The following is a 15,490-nucleotide window of genomic DNA, read 5'->3' as shown; positions in this document are numbered from 1 at the left end:
GTCTAATCAATAAACAAATTTATTTGCTGTAATATTAATCATCTTGGCATAAAATGAACTTCACGTAAATAAAGAAATTTCATTTTGGAATATGCTAATAAGCTAGGAATTCATTTCTCAGTAAAACCTGTTATATAGAACAGCACCTGTAAAAAACTAATTGTGGTATGAGTTGTGTAATATATATGTTGAATTCTGACCTGTTAAGGACCTTCCTTCATTCAGAACACTTAGGGCATCCATACCTATGAACTGATGATGGGACAAATCTCTGATACAGAAAGGATTTCCAAGTCATGGCATTCCAAAGCCTACTCTACTTCACAAAGCTTCTAAAGGCTTTCCCACAATGAGTGCACATGTAAGGTCTCTCTCCTGTGTGAATTCGCTCATGCTCTTGGAGTTGGACCTTAGTACAAAAAGCTTTCCAACAGCTGTTGCATTTGAGATGCCAAATCTCACCCACATTGTGAGAGACAATGGTTTAATACTAGTATGAAACGGTTTAATACTAGTATGAAACATTTGATGTCTATGAAGTTAACGTGTTACCAAAGACTTTTCCACATTCAGAGCACAAAGGTCTCTCCTGGGTGAATTCATTTGTTCATACTATCGAAGTTGGGCATTAGAAGCCAAGACTTTCCCGTTGCTGCATTTGGCTTCTTCACCATGTGAATTTGATGGTACACACTCAGTTGTGTATCTGACTAAACCATTTTCCAGTCCTGACATTCCTTAAGGCTTGTCTTCAATGTGAGTTTGCAGATGAGATGTCAACTCTGACTTCTGTAAGAACACTTTCCCACATCTCTCACAGATAAAGGGCGTTTCCTTCCTGTGAATCAACTTATGTTTAGAGAAAACTGACCTGCTTCTAAAGGCTTTCCCACAATGAGTGCACACGTAAGGTCTCTCTCCTGTGTGAATTCGCTCATGCTCTTGGAGTTGGACCTTAGTACAAAAAGCTTTCCAACAGCTGTTGCATTTGTAAGGTCTCTCCCCCGTGTGAATTAGAAGATGCACCTTCAGTTCAGATGGAGAGCAAAATGACTTCCCACAGAAATTACATTTGTAAGGCTTTTCCACCATGTGAATTTTTTCATGTCTACTCAATGTTGACAACTGTTTGAAGGCCTTCCCACACACGGAACATACATAAGGCCTCTCCCCTGTGTGTATTCGAGAATGTGCCTTCAGTTGAGATGTTTTACTAAATGATTTCCCACAGTCAGGGCATTTACAAGGCTTCTCTCCAGTGTGGATTTGATAATGTGACTTCAATTGAGATGGATAATTAAACAACTTTCCACAGTCAGGGCATTTGTAAGGCTTCTCACCAATATGAAGTTGCTGATGGGGTGTCAAAGTAGACTCCTGGAGGCCTGTCTCACATTTCTGAGAGACAAAAGGTTTCTCTTTAGTGTGAATTAACTGATGTTTACGGAAAGATGACCTGCTACTGAAGGCTTTTCCACATTCAGTGCACACAAAGGGTTTTTCTCCTGTGTGGATTCGCTCATGCTCTTGGACTTGTTCCTTAGTAGAGAAGGCTTTTCCACAGTGGCTGCATTTATAAGGTCTCTCTCCTGTGTGAACGCGATAATGTGCCTTCAGTTGGGACATTTTACTGAACAGTTTCCAACATTCACGGCATTTGTAAGGCTTCTCTCCTGTGTGATTCTGATAATGCACCTTCAGTTCACATGGAAAATTAAAGGATTTCCCACACTCATGGCATTTGTAAGGTTTCTCCCCTGTGTGACTATGGCAATGCACCTTCAGTTGGGATGGATAATTAAATGACTTCCCACAGTCACTGCATTTGTAAGGCTTCTCCCCAGGGTGAAGCTTTTCATGCCGGTCTAGTATTGATTTCTGATTAAAGGCCTTTCCACATTGAGAACATACATAAGGTTTCTCCCCTGTGTGAATACGTTGGTGCACCTTGAGTTTGGCTGTTTTACTGAATGCCTTTCCACATTCACGGCATTCATAAGGCTTCTCACCCGTATGAATTTGATGATGCACCTTCAGTTGGGATGGAAATTTAAATGATTTTCCACAGTCATTGCATTTGTAAGGCTTCTCTCCATTGTGACTTTGTTTATGGGATGTCAACTCTGATTTACGTAAGAAGGCTTTCCCACAAATGTCACAGATAAAAGGTGTATGATTCTTGTGAATCAATTCATGTTCATAGAAAGCTGACCCATCACTGAAGGCTTTCCCACACAGAGTACAAACATATGGTTTCTCTTCTGTGTGAATTTGCTCATGCTGTTGGAGTGCAGCCTCAGTACAAAAGGATTTCTCACAGCTGCTGCATTTGTAAGAGTCTCCTCCAGTGTGAACTAGATGGCCCACCTTCAGCTGGAATGGATGGCTCAGTGAATCCGACACATAAAGGAAAGTCTTCCCACCATTGTAGGAAACAATAGGTCTGTCCACAGTGAGAGTGACCTCAGGTTTATGCAAAGATATGGCATAGAGTACCTCCCGACACTGAGAACCTTGATCTGCTTTTTCCTGAAAATGGTTTCCATAGATCAGCGGTTGTTTATGGCTGAGTACGTCTCCATTCCCAGTACTTCTATATGAGTCTTCTCCTCCACGAGTAACCACAGAGTTAGCATTACAGGACCCTGGTACAAGGAGCTGACTGGATGTAACAATGTCAGTAAGCTGATCTCTTTCATTCTGACCATTTACTCCTAGGTTTACATACAAACTTTTTGGAAGTGAGAGATATTGTGGAAGACCCTCTTGTGTTGAAATGAGGTAGGGTGCCAAAGGAATGATTTCCCCGGGCTTTTGATATTCATGACCACTATGTTTGCTCAGAGTTTTCTTGAGGAAAGAAACAGGAGGGAAGGGTAGAATCTGGTTTTGTTGATCTCTCTTTGTAATGTCAGCACCCTGCCATAGCTCTTGTAAAAGGGAACGCCATGAACCATCTCTTTTGACTTCACTTGCCATATTGCTATGAACTGAAGCTTTCTCAGACACTTTCTGTGGTGAGGTATCATTTCCTGATTTTTCTACAAACAGAAAGAGATGAAGGAATAAGCAGAGTGAATAGGATGGAGGCTAAATCAATCATACAAACGGACTGAGACTAAACATTAATGCCTAAGTCAGGTTCTATTGATGCTTATGATGCTGATAATTAGTAGAAAAACAACTGTGTATTCAAAAAGGAAAACAAGTGGGATTCCAAAATTAGAAAATAAAGTATCAAGAGAAAATAGTTCAGTCTCAAAAAACAACCAGAGAGAGAGAGAGAGAGAGAGAGAGAGAGAGAGAGAGAGAGAGAGAGAGAAAATAGTTCAGAAGCCCAGAAGAGAAAAAAAAAAAAGATTAGCCAGACAAAGCCTTTCTGATTTGAATGAAGTGGATCCTAATTTCTGATCCTCAAAAATGAAGGAAGGGAACCATATTATGGGACCTGTCCTCACATATCTAAACAGGGCACAAGAGACTGTAAGGTCAAGGAGTGAGAAGTTTATCAACAATGAGAATACAACAGTGAAAAATACAATGAGAACTGCATGTTCAGGACGAACAGAACCGTCAAGGCCAACCTATCACAGAATGCGAAGAGGAACATACATAACACTAGGCCTAAAGTGCCACAACTAAGTGGAAAATTAACTAGTATAGGAAAGAAAAATCAATAAATTCAGAGATACACACGGAGAGCAAAACATAGGCACAACACAAATGACAATAAGAACCTAAAAGACAGTATACTAATTCAAAAGTCAGTCATTAGAACACACAAATTACAACCAGTCCTCTCTCCATTACTTGAGCAATATATTAATCAACTTGGCTAATGTCAGGTGTTGACAATCAAGATGTGCAAATAGAAATTCTTATGCATGTACATATGGGAATATAACCGGCAGAAGACAATGCCTGAGTTAGTGCACTTAGGTTTACTCCACTCCATGAACAGACAAGCTCATCCCACAAATCACCTGTCAGAAAGTCTTACATTGCCTCACATCAACAATAAATGGGCTGCATTTATTATAAAAACAAAAACTCCAAGGAGAAAACAACCTAAAGGTGACTACAACTGACAAAGGCCTCATGAAATCTACCCAGCCTGGGAAGCAATGGCTCACCTTGACATCTCTGGTCTGGGAATTCAGCCTTTGCTGCCTGTGCCGCCTTTCCTTTTTCCATCCTAAAGATGACTCCAGGGCTGGGAATGGAATACCCTGTTAATCAAAAGAATATTGGGGTTTTGAGTAGTTTCTTGTCTTTAGAGATGATCCAATGAGGCTTTGCACTGCCTCATTGGGAAAACCAAGTCAACACTCTATTTTGTATAAGTAATACACTAGGTGAACAAAAAAAATGAAGCACCAGGACAAATGAAATAAACACACACACACACACACACACACACACACACACACACACACACACGGATGCACAGAGAGGGAGGGAGGGAGGGAAGGAAGAAGGGAGAAAGAGAGACAATGACTGACAGAGACAGAGATTACACTTCTGATACCCCACTATGCCACTATGCTTTGGAAAGAGAAGGAAGAACATCTCCTCAATAAGGCCCACCCTGGATACCCGGCCAGCCGTGCTCACCCACTGCCAAGAGGTGACTGTAGATCTCCAGCATCACGTCCTGGTACAGGCGTCTCTGGGCAGAGTCCAGGTGCTGCCACTCCTCCTGGCTGAAGTCCACCGTCACATCCTCGAAGGACATCCACCTCTGTAACAATGTACCACAGTTCACTGTGAATGACTTGTCATTAGCAAGTGGAAAAGTTATATATAATGTTAAGTTTTTAATGAAATTTCACTAAGTTTCCCACAAAATATCTCCTTTCCATTATTTTAGGGGGATAGAGTATACTTATAAAGCAATCAATCCTGCCACCCATCATACACAATCACACTTCTTAAGTACATTAGAAAAGGATTCTCTTCAATACTCTAAGAAAGAGTACATAGTACAACATGGATTAAGCAACAATATCCCAGGTTAGAGTTATGCTGCATCCACTGGATTCAACATTATGAAACTGGCATTTAGAAGCTGCTTTAAGTATTGACTTCTTGCTTGGAAACTAAATGTCAGATGAAAGCCTGGCATCTCTGACTTCATTCTGTATCTGTCTTCTTGACTCGGTCACCTACCTACCTCTGCAGATTAGGACACAGTACTCAAAGAGCACCAGGCTAAACTACCCCAATCCCCTTCAAAGATGAAGAACAGAGATCGGTCATTGTCCTTCTCTAATTTTTCCTGTTGAGGTTGTATACTAAAGCAGAAGTAACCAAGAACTCCCTCTTGTAATAAGGACTTCTTAGTTATACATGTGGCTGCTTACTGATCAGTTATGAAAACAACCCCCCTACCTCCCGATTCCTAATATGAAAATCAACAATTCTCTCCTTCCCTCCCTCCATTTCTCTTCAAACAGAGCTTCATTCTGTGGCCTGACTGGCCTAGAACTCACAGGCCCAGATTGTGTTATGTAAATTAGGATGACCTAGAACTGTAGTTATCCTCCTGCCTCTGTGTAATATTTTCTCAAGATGTTTCTATTAAGTATTTTGTCCAGTTGAGGAGAAAAGGAAGGAATATTCCTACATTTTATCTTACTAATACTCCTTTTTCTCTGTACACCTGTACAATGTACCTCACAAAACTTCTCATACCACCTAGAAAAGAATACTCACACAAAAATAAATACACAAACCTTAGACACAAATTACATCATCTGAATAAGGTAATTTCAAAGACCATAAAATATTACATATAGCTAGTGCTAATAAATGTAAGCTTGATTCCATCTTCCAAAGCTCCCACAGGTTTTGGGTGTCTTAATGGCCCTTGGCTTCAGAAACTACAAATTAAGTTTGTATGGACACCTCTTGAAACCATTTTCTACAGGTCAACTCAGGATCCTTGGTCCACCTGACTAGAGCTTGTGATGGTCACTGCTGATTGTTAACGTGGGAAGACCTGTCCTTATTACAGAAGAGACCATTCTTTGCGCATGAGATCCTGGACTATATAAGGTAGAGGGAAAACAAAAACAAGAACAGGGCTGAAAGATGATCTAGCAGTTTAGAACACTTGTTCTTGCAGAGTGCCTGGGTTTGATTCCCAGCACCTACATGGTGGCTCACAAATACCTATAACTCCAGTTCAAGGATATCTGATGCTCTTGTCCGGTTTCTAAAAGCACCAGGCACACAGACTGTGCAAATACATGAAAGCAAAAACATTCATCATACATATAAAATTAAATAATCCTCTGATATGGACTCTTCAAGTTACACAGTTCACGATGTTGCTCTGAGTCTCCCTTGGCCAATGACAGCTACTTGCCATGCGTCACCATCATACTAGACAGTACATGTTTATATTTAGATACCAGCTTACTAGAAATATAAGGATCAGAGTGCATGTTAAGTGACACCATCAAAAAGCAACTGAGCCAAATAAAAATCTGTCTCAGTCTAAAGGATAACCCAAGTTCTTAAGAAATGATTTAACACAAGGGAGAAAAATTAAGAGATTAAAAGAGACTAAAATACTTTTTAGTGACTCTGGATGTGTGAGCACTGGCTGGACCTTTCAAGAGAGAGTCACATATGATAGTATAAGCAGGAACAGGTGGTGTTAAAAATAACTTATGGTTATATAAAAAGGTGATCAGAGATAAATTCCAACACACAAAGAAAAGGACAGCTTCTAGTATTTGGTTACAAATAACCTAGCAATGGAAAAGGGGATGAACAGGATGGACCTATGCTGAAAATTACTCGAAGAAGGGGCTGGGAACACAATTCAGTCTACTTCTACTTATGTATAAAAATCTTATAATACAACACTGACAACCTTCAGCCTCCCACATGCATAACTGAACACGTGCTATTTCTTTCTGAACTGTTAAGTACTTTTGACAGATCTGTTAGTCTGACACTAGTGACATCTGCCAACAGGCAAAGCACTGTCACTCACATACTGCTTCTCTGTGTAAAAACTATTCTGTATTAAAATTCCTTACATTATTAACATGTCAGGCATATTATTGTAACTAATATGAGTAATTCTCGAAATATTCCATTGGAATGTCTAGTAGAGAAAGTATCAATTAATTGCATTAGTATGAGAACTTGCCTTTGGAGGGGTCAATAATTTTCAATATATTTCATCCTGTGTATAGAATGCCTGCAAAGCTAGGCTTAGTGGCACACAGTTGAATGTCAGCACTTCTAAGGCAGTTGGCAGATGGATCTCTGAGAGTCTGAGACCAGCTAGATCTACATAGTGAGTTTCAGGACAGCCAGGATAACAGAGAAAAAACCTGCACCAAAACCAAAACAAGCTCCCCAGAATCCATGCACCCCCAAAATTCACATCTATCTTTAACAGATAATCAGGTCACGACAGTGGAGTCTTCAGATAACCAATCTGCTAGGATTTCGAAGCCTTTGTAACTAAGAGAAGCATGGGAGCCTTTGACTCAAAAAAAAAAGACCCAAGAGTTCAGGGCTGACCTCAGCTATACGGCTAGTTTGAGAATTTTTTTCCCCCAGGAAAAAAAGAAAAAACACAACAAATCAAAAAACTCAGAAGGAACAAAACCAGATAAGTATAAGAGCAAAAATGAATAGTAAAATAATGTAAACACTAAAACCTTAAGTGAAAAAGATTATTATAATGGAAATCAACAAAGTTTCCTAAAAATACTAAAATGTAAGCAAACAGCAACAGCAGCAAAAAAATAAAGGAAAAGAAGTCACATGTGGTGGTATATGCCTGTAATCTAGCCCTTGGAAGGTGGACACAGAAGGATTAGGAATTCAAGACAACTGCCAGCTACACAGGGGGTTTGAGGCTAGTTTGGGCTATATAAGACCCTACCAAGAAACAAAGAAGACTGAGAGTGAGGAGCAGAAAGAGCAATGACCAGCTAAGTAGACACTCAAAAAGTAAATGGACATCAGAGTGCAATCTCAAGCACGTATTTATATATTTATGAACATATGAATTAAATCTGCAAGTAAATGCCCTACCCTCAATAAGCTTATTGGCAGTGATCAATAAGATTGCTGAGCCTGCAAGCTCTACCTTGCTGCATTTACCCCAGCAGTGGAAATGCTGGTTGTCAGACAACAGACCTCACAAACTTGACTGCAATTTCCCAAACTGCCTTGGCTAAGCGCTATTCTCAGCGATGGCACCAATAGCATTCCTCTGCTTCCTTGGGACACAGGCACATCTACACTTGATATTTTTAGTGTGGCTAATTTTAGGCATTCCAGTGGAGGGAGCCATAGAGATGATACAGGCATTTCCCATTCAACTTAGCTTTTCCTGTTTCCTGAACTACACAAATAAGTCCCATGCTCATTCAATTTTATGTGGAATAAGCTTCTACAAGTAATCCAGCCACTCTGGAAGCAGAGGCAGGTGGATTTCTGTGAATTCGGGGGCAACCTGGTCTATAGAGCAAAGTCTGGCCTAACTTTCTCACTCAGTGATTTGCCTCTCTCACAAGGAGGGAACTTATACTGAGGAGGGCTTTGAGATGGGAGAGGGAGTGACTAGAGAAGGAGCACACAGTGGTTAAGGATCATGACATGCTGATGGCACTCAGACAATAGAGGAATGGAAGACACTGGCAGACACTGCACTGGATAAAGTAAAATAACACAGAAGGCCTAATTTTCATACAATCCATCCAGAAAAGTCACATTTCAAAATACCACAAATTTTAAGAACAGGTCTGCGTGCCACTAATCAAACATCAAAACATTTTTGAAATTCTGCTTTTCAGAAGAATTTTTAAAAATGTTGTATGTATGAGTGTTTTGCATCTGCATGCATATGCACCATGTGTGTGCCGTATGCATGGGAGGCTAGAAGAGGCCATGGGATCCCCTGGAACTACATTATAGACAGTTGTGAGCTACCATACTAGGAACTGAACCTGGTTCCTCTGCTGAACAGCCAATATTCTTAACTGCTGAGTCATCTCTCTAGCAACCTAAAATTCCTTTAAAAAAGAACAGTAACTAAGCTAAAAGATGGCTCAGAAGATAAAGGCATCTCCACTAAGACTGACAATGATGCCCAAGACCCACAGAGTACAAAGAAATGATTCCCACCTGACATCTACACTTTGTGACAAATGGCAAAGAAATAATGATATTAAAAATTATTAACAAAAGAACAAGGGAAGCAGCACATTAAAAATAAACAGTACTGGAGAGCTAACTCAGGAGTTAAGAGGCCACAGTTCAGTTCCCAACACCCAAATGGTGGCTCACAACTAACTGCCTGTGACTCCACTTCCAGTGGATTCTACATCCTATCTGGCCTCCTCAGACACCAGCTTGCACACAATGCACACAAACACATAATTTATTTATTTATTTATTTATTTATTTATTTATTTATTTATTTATTTATTTGGTTTTTCGAGACAGGGTTTCTCTTTTAGCCCTGGCTGTCCTGGAACTCACTCTGTAGACCAGGCTGGCCTCGAACTCAGAAATCTCCTATCTGGCCTCCTCAGACACCAGCTTGCACACAATGCACACAAACACTTTATTTATTTATTTATTTATTTATTTATTTATTTATTTATTTGGTTTTTCGAGACAGGGTTTCTCTTGTAGCCCTGGCTGTCCTGGAGCTCACTCTGTAGACCAGGCTGGCCTTGAACTCAGAAATCTGCCTGCCTTTGCCTCCCAAGTGCTGGGACTAAAGGCGTGCGCCACCACCGCCTGGCCTATTCATCTTATTAAGACAGACAGATTTGGGAGCTGGAGAGAAGGCTCAGCAGTTAAGAGCACTGACTGCTCTTCCAGAAGTCTTGAGTTCAATTCCCAGCAACCACATGGTGGCTCACAGCATCTGTAATGGGATGTGATGCCCTCTTCTGGTGTGTCTGAAGACAGTGACAGTGTACTCACATCCATAAAATAAATCTTTTAAAACACAATGGACAGATGCTGGCCAACTCTCCCAGGACTCTTGAGTACCTGTGGTTCCTCCCAGCACTTCTTGTCCTGCCTCCTACCCTAAACCTCTCTGTCCCATCAGCAGGGCTTCCACTTCCCTTATCCTAGTTGAATCTGTACAGAATTCTGCACTCTCTTGGCCTCTTTGCCATGGTTGGCAGCTCCCCACTTGCTCTCCCTCCCTCCTCTCTCCTCTCATGGTGGGGTTTAGTCGGTGGGCCCTTTCCTTCCTGGTCTCTTCTCTCTGTTTGCTTTCTCCCTTATATCTACAATAAAAATTTTGCCCATACTTTAAGAGAAGTTATGTCCTCTACCTTTTATCTCATTTTTCATTCAATAAATAGCAGTAATTTGGCCTATGAGATGGCTCAGTGGGTAAAGGCACACATACAGGTGAAAGGGAAGAACTCTATAAAGTGTCCTCTGACCTCTATGCCCACAAAAAGGCAATCATAAACACATATGCACACTACACACATGTAATAGATGTTTTAAAACAGAAAACTAGTCAGACATGACGGTACACATCTTTAATTGGGAGGCAGAGGCAGGTGAACCTCTGAGTTCAAGGCTAACCATGGACTACACAGTGAGTTCCAGCCCAACCAGGGATACACAGTGAGCCCTTGTCTCAAATATATATGTAAGATATTTGAATGGTAGGAAAAGCATACTTGGGGCAGAAGTAATAGAAGAGTTTAGCAAGAGCAAAGAGAGTCCCAGCCCACAATGTAAGCCTAGCTAGAGACATATGCAATAAAAGGAGAAATAGCATTTCCACGAGACATTCAAATACAGGCACATACAGTCTGATGTTTACTAAAACACCTAAATCTAGCCGGGCGGTGGTGGCACACACCTCTAATCCCAGCACTTGGGAAGCAGAGGCAGATCTCTGAGTTTGAGGCCAGCCTGGTTTACAATGAGAGTTCCAGGACAGCCAAAGCTACACCAAGAAACTCTGATTCGAAAAACCTACAAAATAAAAAGGAAGGAAGGAAGGAAGGAAGGAAGGAAGGAAGGAAGGAAGGAAGGAAGAAAGAAAGAGAGAGAGAGAGAAGGAGAGAGAGAAAGAGAGAGAGAGGAAGGAAGGAAGGAAGGAAGGAAGGAAGGAAGGAAGGAAGAAGGAAGGAAGGAAAGAAAAATTAAAGAAAATAAATACCTAAATCTGTGGTGTTTGTTTCTAGGATTTACCTGAATACACCCAGTTTAGACCAACGGCAGTGCCCTACCGATGGCAGTCCCAGGGATAAACAAAGAATCTGGCTGGGTAAACACAAGCTTAAAAGTGGGTCTCTGTTTACTGGAAACCATCTTTAATCTTCCTCCAAAGGACAACTACCTTGGGCTCCTGGTCAATGGGAACAGTCTTCTTCAGCTTAGAGAGCCCACCCGGCTAACATAAAGGCTGCTCATTTTTTCCCCTCTTTTCCCCCTGTCCCTGCCTGCAGTTTGCTCCCCAATAAACCTTTCTTTCTTTGCATTGAGGCATCTAGTTTGGTGGCTTATTGTGCCTTTGCTTACACACACATCCCCAGGAGCTCCTTCCTGCAAGAGATAGCACAAAAATTCAGAGCAGCTATGATTTTGAGACTAAGGGCCCTAGACACATGAAAGGAAAAGAATTCTCAGATGACAGTGCAGGAGGCTCACAGGACAATGCAGAGTGTGGAGCACCAGGGCAGCAGCCTGGCCTTGAAACTTCCTCAGAGGAGCAGGGAATGGGATTGGCAGCCAGACCCCGGAGCACACTGCTAGACTTGAATCCCAGGTTGGCATCTGGGTCACATGAGTTCAACTGGCTGTGTCACCTGGGCCTCAGCTTCTCTTCTTTAGAATGGGCTAGAGCATCAGCTCAGGAGTCTCCTGTGAGGATTAGCACTGGGCCTGGCACACAGGAAGCTGCCCCGGCTGCTGCCAGATGCTGATAACTCCATGAACAGGACATAGAAAGACTTGGAGAAAATATTAGCACATAAATATCTAACCCATAACATTACTCAGTGAAAAAAAAACCAAAGAGTTGTGCATTAGGCAAAAATTTATGGATGGACAGGCAGGTGGGGTCACTCTGGACACAGCTGGTCGGGAAGAGGGATCTGATAAGAATTGCACGCATAGTTAGGTACTGAGTTTAGCAGTTTGAGACAATGAAAACTGACTCTTTCCTTCGATGTCAACTTTAAAGTCTACCTTTCCCTGAACAGCAGACGGCAAACCAACACAACTGTTCCTCTTTAGGATTTAAGATACCTTTAAAAGGGTGGCTGTGTAAGAGCTTGTTAAGGCTCATTAAGGGAAAAATACTTCCTCCTGGCCAAAAGAATGAAAGCTCAGCTTTACCTCTAGTCCAGGGTGAAAACAGGACTTTCTGCTCTGCTCCTAAGATTGGAACTTTATAAAACTATTGTCTCATCCAAGAAAAGTTAATCCAACTCCTGGTTACCATTACTTGGACAGGGGACACGCACCAGGAAAGTAGACTCACCTGAAGACATGGTAAATAGTTGAGAGGAATAATTATCACACTAACAAGTCTCCCTCAGAACAGTGCTTACAGATCTTCACTGTTGAACGTCAGGGTTTTCTGTGCTCTAAGACAGAAACTAACTTTTCCTTCTCTTTCTCAGATGCTGCCCCAAAAGCACACTAAGCATGCTTTCTCTGGCACAGTAGGCTTTCTCAGTTTCTCTGAAAATGTCAAACTCACAGCTGTTCCTTTTTACTGTTGCTTGCTGGCCTCACTGCCTGGATATAAGGCTTACCTCCTCCATCTCCCTCCTCCCTGCAACTAACCTGCAGGGAGGTTAGTTACCTTGTCCTGTTTTAGGGACAACAGAACATGAGACATAAAACAGATCCATGAGACTAAGAACTGACAAATGAAAACTCTACCTCCCCAGATGCACCATTTCTTACAGGGATGGGCACAGCAGGCAAGCTTTAAGAACTGGGGATGGCAAAATGTAAAAGAGGAACAAACCTAAAAAACAGAGAACTCAAGAGGAAGAAGAACTTGACATTAAGTAGATGAGAGACAGAGACTGGAGAGACGGGGAAAAATAAGTGTTTAGTTTGACAGCTGCCTGGGCTCTATAGAAGGATTCCAGGCTGGCCTCACTTTAAGACCCTGTATCCAGAGAAAGAGAGCATAAGGCGGCGAGGAGTAATTAGTTAGTTAGTGTGGGCTATATATAGTCCATTCCTAACTAGACTCATCTCAGAAGTCTGCAGCTTCCTGCATCTGCCCTGAAGACCTGAAGAACCAAGCATGAAGTCACTCCTGCTTACCTCACATGACTCGCGCTGCTCCTCTGCGCCCAATGGCTGGCTCTTCTGTTGGAAATTCATATCTGCAGCCATGTCTCCTCTGTCTTCTATGCTTGAGGTTTTCTTGGTAGCAAATCCAAATTCCTCAGGAGTCACGGATGTTGAAGAAGGGCTAGCTGTGGCACAGCAGGAAATCCTGAGGCTTGAATAATTTCAGCGGTCTCAGAGACACCGGAAGTCACTAAAAGACAACGACTCAACATCTGACCATGAACTGCTGAGGGCCTGTATGGAGGATCAGGTGTAGGCAGTGTAGAGGATACACAAAAGGCCTGTTCTTGTCATTAGTCTGGGTTATAAAACAAACAAACAAAAAACAAAACAAAAAAGTTAGAAACCATCCATTAGGAACGAAGGACACACTGCAGCACTGACATGTTAACTAGCAGAAAACCGTGTGCTAACCTAGTCATTACAAAATGAGGACAGAGGTGTTTACTATATGGATCCAGAATGCCATGCCAGGGACAGCTCACTAAGCCCTCAGCACTAGCCTGATGGAGGTAAAACACTCACAAAAACCCAGTAAGCTGGCGACTTAATTTTGATTTCATTTCAAACCTTTTAAGCTACACGTAAGCATTAGTATTCTGCATGACTTACTCATAGCACATAGCAGAGCAGGGGTACACATTGGATTTGTTTTCACTCTAAGGAACACCCGGCCACTGTATAGATGCCGTCCCTTCTGTAATCAGCATCTAAAAACAGCATTCCTGTTTCCTGTTGCACAAAGAGCTCAGGATGACAGACAATTCTGATTCTAGTGTTGAGTTCCTAAACACACAGCCACATTAAGAAAAAATGGCTTACTCAATCCTCACTCCCCCACCCCAACCGACCCCACCCCATCTCAGTGTGTGTGTGTGTGTGTGTGTGTGTGTGTGTGTGTGTGTTTGAGACAGGATCTATTATGTAGCTCTGGCTGTCCTGAACTTGCTATGTACACCAGGCTAGCCTTTTAACTTTCACTGCCTCAGCCTCATCAGTGCTGGGATTTAAAGGCATGTGCTACTACTCTCGGACTAACACACAGTTCTTAAGGACTCCAAATACCGGGGTAAAATAATATGGCTCAATATTATTTTGGTCAACTGTCAATCAGTGATCTCTAATATCTGTATAGGATCCCAAAGAGAGGCAAGCACTGATGTACATAATCTCCGAAGGATTCCTAAATATGACTCTAAAGCGTCCCCAAAGAACGAAAATGTGTTTTTTGTTTTGTTTTTCAAGACAGGGTTTCTCTGTGTAGCCCTGGCTGTCCTGGAACTTACTCTGTAGACCAGGCTGGCCTCGAACTCAGAAATTCCAAGTGCTGGGATTAAAGACGTGTGTGCACCAACACTGCCCGTTGAAAATCTGTTTTTAATATTTGGATTTATTCCTTCAATAATGCTGGCTACCCACAGAGGTAGGAACAAATTAGTTGGTAAAGGAGACCCCACAGCAGCCCACGAAACAAAACTCCTTACTTTTACAGACCTTAGAAGAAATCTCTTGAGCTCAGCAGCTGAGGTAGCATGCGAAGCGTGGGGCACCCTCCCTACCTCATCAGTGAGAGCATGAGCTCACACAGTTCAGACACCTGTGGTATCGACACTTTGATACTTTAGTCAAGCCGACGGTGTTTCTCTTCACGTAGTTGTACGCGGAATCAAGCCAGTCACTGGCCAGGCAAACACTAACCAACCAGAGTCACCATCACAAGCATCCCGCACCCGCTCCAGGCTCCATCCCTGCCTGTGCCGACTCCCATCAATCACGGCCTGAGTGGGTCACAAGCCACTGCAAAGTCCTTACCCTTAAGCTCCCGGCTCCTACTCGGACCGCTCCTGCAGCGCCCACTCACTGAGACCGTCCCCAGTGTCTTCACTTGACGACTTTCATGGACGACCTGTGAAATCCCACAGGAGAGCACACTGGGAAGTGACAAGACACACAAGACACGGAAAACCCTCGAGAACATGGTGAAAACGAGCCAACGACCCCCACCCTATCCGACGACCCGACAGCCGCCTCAGCCCGTCCCTCACCAAACCTGCGCTCTGCACCGCATACCGTCCCCGCCACTGCGCGGCCGCCGCTCACCTCAGAGAGCTCTGCACACGGCACGCCGGACGGCGACTTCCGCCCACGGAAG

At 42.6% G+C, this 15,490-nt stretch overlaps 1 protein-coding gene across 1 annotated transcript; it reads right to left on the bottom strand.

Moving 5' to 3' along the window:
- Positions 1 to 335: 335 nt before the first annotated feature.
- Positions 336 to 13,497, bottom strand: LOC114637593 (zinc finger protein 569-like; the record flags this gene model as incomplete). Its single annotated transcript, XM_028785828.1, has 4 exons — positions 336 to 3,041; positions 4,134 to 4,229; positions 4,615 to 4,741; positions 13,309 to 13,497. Coding segments are annotated over 4 exons (2,715 nt in total), but the record flags the coding sequence as incomplete, so codon positions are not given.
- Between the last annotated feature and the right edge of the window lie 1,993 nt (positions 13,498 to 15,490).

This window comes from Grammomys surdaster, unplaced genomic scaffold (assembly GCF_004785775.1).
Source record: "Grammomys surdaster isolate TR1022 unplaced genomic scaffold, NIH_TR_1.0 125349, whole genome shotgun sequence".
NCBI classification, from domain to species: Eukaryota; Metazoa; Chordata; class Mammalia; order Rodentia; family Muridae; genus Grammomys; species Grammomys surdaster.
The sequence above is the reverse complement of the archived record's forward strand: the minus strand, read 5'-3'. Positions and strand labels throughout refer to the sequence as shown.